This window comes from Coptis chinensis, chromosome 9 (assembly GCF_015680905.1).
Source record: "Coptis chinensis isolate HL-2020 chromosome 9, ASM1568090v1, whole genome shotgun sequence".
Lineage (NCBI taxonomy): Eukaryota > Viridiplantae > Streptophyta > Magnoliopsida > Ranunculales > Ranunculaceae > Coptis > Coptis chinensis.
Window position 1 is genome coordinate 49,948,915 of NC_141464.1, and position 4,388 is coordinate 49,953,302.

General features: G+C 43.5%; 1 protein-coding gene across 1 annotated transcript; it reads left to right on the forward strand.

Moving 5' to 3' along the window:
- The first annotated feature begins 2,933 nt into the window (after window positions 1–2,933).
- Window positions 2,934–3,962, forward strand: LOC147476485 (uncharacterized). Its single transcript, XM_086585745.1, has one exon. The coding sequence runs from the start codon at window positions 2,934–2,936 to the stop codon at window positions 3,960–3,962; it is 1,029 nt and encodes a 342-aa protein (XP_086441871.1).
- Window positions 3,963–4,388: the final 426 nt, after the last annotated feature.

Sequence of the window (4,388 nt, forward strand, 5' to 3'; positions counted from 1 at the left end):
GATATTGAGATATCTGAAAGGCACTTCCAAATTGTGTTTGTGTTTTGGTGGCAGTAATCCCTTACTTGAAGGCTACACTGATGCAGACATGGCAGGTGATGTTGACTCGATGAAGTCCACCTCTGGTAATCTAGTTACTTTTGCAGGGGGAGTAGTTTCTTGGCAATCTAAGTTGCAAAAGTGTGTTGCCCTCTCCACTACTGAAGCCGAGTATATTGCAGCCACTGAGTGTTGCAAAGAGATGCTATGGATGAAGAGGTTCTTCAACGAACTAGGGCTAAAGCAGAAACAGTTTGTAGTTCTATGTGACAGTCAGAGCGCCTTCCATTTGAGCAAGAATCTGAGTTTTCATTCTAGATCCAATCACATACACGTGCATTATCATTGGATTAGAGAAGTACTCAAAGACAAGCATTTGTGTATCGAGAAGATCCATACCTACAAGAACGGGTCGGATATGATGACCAAAGTCTTACCGAAAGGTAAGTTTGATGTTTGTTGTGCTACCGCCGGAATGGTAGCAGACTCTTCTTGTACGTTGATTTGGAAATTGCATGGCGGTATCCCCCCTCACTATTCGGGAGGGGGAGATTGTTGGAGTTATCCCTCACATGAGGAGAATAGGAGTTATGCTTGCATGCATAAGCCTGAGCGCGACCCGTGCTCAATATAGACTTGTTGAAGGCGCGACCCGCGCTCATGCCTTGGTCGACCTCCAGGCACTTCAGTGCGACCCGCGCTCGACTTGGCCTTGGTCAAGGCATGCCCCGCGCCCATGTCTATTTTCAAAAGAATTTTATTTTTACGGAACCGCAATTTTTGCATTATATGTTGGGGTTTTTTGGCAAAACCTAACACACGAGAGACAACACAGAAGTCAAAGAAAATCCAATCTTGAAAGCTATCAAGATTGAGAGATAACCTTTACAGAGATACAAGCATGTAAAGAGAGAGGAGTGATCTAGTAAGGTGAGAGACTACGAGGAGTGATTGTAATCTTTCTTCCCACTTTATAAAAGGACTAGTTCTTGTGGAAGTAAGCACCATTGGCCGAACCACGGTATATCTTTGTGTTGTGGTTTGCTTTTACTGCTTTACATTATTATCTGTTGTTAATAGTTGTTTAGCGAGTTGGGCATGTTAGTTTGGTTGTAGGGATTATTTAGATTGTTGATTGGAGTTGTTATTGTTCAAATACAAGTTATCTGTGTAGTGGGGAATCGATTGGTATCGGTGTTTAACCCCAACACAAGAATCTTCCTCCCGCCAACAAACGCGCTTTGTTGAACCGAGATTATTGAGGGCAGGACAACTCGAATTCGATCTGGATGCAAGGGTTTTTTATATCACTTTATATAATTATATATACCACCCAATAGACTGATTGGCCTATAGTCCTTAAGAGCAATAAAGCCTTTATTTTTTGGGATCAGTGTGATGAATGTCGAATTGTTTCGTCTGTCCAAAGTAGCATGGTCGTGGAATTCTCTCACTACATATAGCCATGATGTCTTCGATCTTTCAAAAAATGCCAGCACTTTTTGAATAATCATCTAAAAATTGTCGGGTCTTGAGTCTTTGTGACCACCTAATGCACTAATAGCTGTCAAGATCTCTTCTTATGTAAAGTCAACTTCCAAATCCACAGCTTATTCCTCGAAAATAGTATCGAATTCCAGTCCATCGATTTCGGGTCTTACTAAGGGATCCTCTGAAAATAGATTTTCATAAAACTCCACTATATGATCTCTAATACGAGTTTTATCGCTCACCTCTGTCTCGCCAATAAGCAAACTATCAATGGAGTTAACTTTTGCCCTGGCATTTGCAGTCTTATAGAATAACCTAGTGTTGTTCTCGGCCTCTTTGATCGAAGTATCTAGTTTGTGATTTTTGACACCACGATATCTCCTCCCTTCTCATTAATAAAATCACTAACATCTATCATAACCACCATCTTATTACAAAAGAGCTGCCACGCCAGCACGTCTCACCACCATCCTCTCACTACAATTTTCATGTTCTTCACATCGATCGAACCCCATTCTAAAAATAATAATAAAAAAAAAACCATTCAACCTGGGTCACTTTTCGAAGCCCCACCAACATTCTGGTTGGTCTAAATCTTGTTTTGTCCCCGCAATAGTTACTACTCATTACACATTGTCCTAAAACTAAATTAAAACTTTTGAACATAGTAGATAGTTGGAGTTCAAAATTTTCAAGCATTTCTGCATATAGGTTGTAAGGGAGTAATATTCTCATTAAGGAATATTAAGCACACATTAAGCATAAACAGAGATCGTAACGAACTCATGTCATCGACCTCCAATATCGAGTCATGAGCAGCTCGCTTCATGTAGGTGGTACACTTCAGCTCACTCAAGAATACCTCAAGACGAATGAACGACCCAAGGTAGAACGTTTCGAATAAAGTCACCATCCCTAATCCGGATGTAATCATCATTAGAGCCTTACCTGTACTTCCAATCACCGTGAAATATGAACTACTGCACCCACTCCCAATCATCACACAATTCCTACCAAAACCAATCTAACACACATTCATAATCTCCACCCTACATATGTACATGTCAGTACACGTGTCTCGGGGATCAACACCCCCTTGTGCCTATAAATACCACCTACATGAACTACGTGAGACCTGATTCTTCTCGCCCCCTAGAATCAAGAGAAGATACTTAGGCAGCTCGCTCATCAGCGAACTCGGTCTTTCCCAAATCCAATCCCATCCTCCTATCTCCCTTGTATGTAAAGGAAAGCCAAAATGCTCATTTACATTGGCGTCGTCTGTGGTCTCGATTACTTGAGAAACCACTTTCACAAAAACCAAAAACCAAAAAACCTCAAGCCCACGAAGCATGGCAAGCCTCGAAGCTCAAGTTCAAAGCCTCGCAAACCAGCTAGGTTTAATGAATGAGAGCATTTCCTTGCTCAGGCAAGAAAATGCTGCTCTACGCGCACAAGTAGATGCACAACAACAACCAGTTGGGAACGTCGCTGAGAATGGCATCAACGAAGTTAATCAACAGATTAACGAACTGTCGCAAAGGATTGGCCAGAGTGCAGTAAGAAAAGACGCAACCCAGATCGTTCAGAAAATGCTCAAGACGTACCGTGCATCGCCATTCACTACTAAGGTACTCAGTAAACCCTCTCCTCAAGATTTTGTTCAGCCACGCTTTCCGATGTACGATGGCAGCACGTGCCCTGGTCAACACGTGGCTCACTACATTCAAAGTCTTGCAATTTACAATTCACAAGAGTTCTATCACCTCCACTGTCGTTTGTTTCCCGCCAGTCTCAAAGATGGCGCACTCGATTGGTTTTTCTCACTTGAGCCATACTCGATAAAGACTTTCGAGCAGCTCACCGATTCATTTGCTAGTCAGTACGTCCATAACAGGCGTAAGAAAGCTGATCTTGATTCATTGTTCCAGCTCTCACTTGGTGAAGATGAAATAATTTATGAATTTCTAGGTTGGTTCAAAGCCAAACTACTGTGCATGGAAACAGGTCTGAAAGAGTCCTTCGCTACCCTAGCATTCTACAACGCCTGCCGTGTGCGCAACACGGCACTCGCCAGATCGTTGATGAAAGAACGCCCCGAGACTTTATCTGAACTATACGCTCGAGTCGACAAGTACATTAAGTTGCAGGAAGGCCTAAAGCGCCAAGGCCTACCAGAAGAAGAAGAGGTCGCAGCAATATCTGACGACCCCCCAGCTTCCAAAAAGCGACCCCGACAACAAGAACGGAAGTTGGGAAACAGAATGAACAATGACCGTGAGTTCGCTGTTCTCACACACTCTTCCAGGTACATACTGGAAAAGATCAAGAAAGCTACCTACTACCGACCTACTGTACGACAACTAGAGGATCGATCTAGCAGGCCTTATTGTGCCTTTCACCACGCCAAATGTCACGAGATCGATGTGTGATGGGGGCTAAAGCATTACCTTCAAGACCTCATCGAAGCAGAACATATCAAGCAGTACACCAACATTGCTGATGGCGATCTACGCCATAAGCTCATGGCTCGCAGAGTGTGCAGTCGATCTCCACCTCGCCATGAACATCACAACGTCCAAGCTCGCTTCCGTAGCAGAGGACGACTAAGAGATCGCTCTCGCCACGAACATCGTCAGCATTCGTCAGACCAAGACAATGACAAAACCATTCACATGATAACGTTTCCAGATGATTCGGTAACATCATCCAGAGAGAAAAGACGGCGTGTTGGCACCCTTCAAGAAGTTTACCATTTTTCCTCCCAGGCCGCACCTACACCGCGCAGTTCCGGTAGCAATTTAGGTCATATCACTTTTACGGAGGCCGACCTCAACAAGGTTTGCCTCCCACACAAT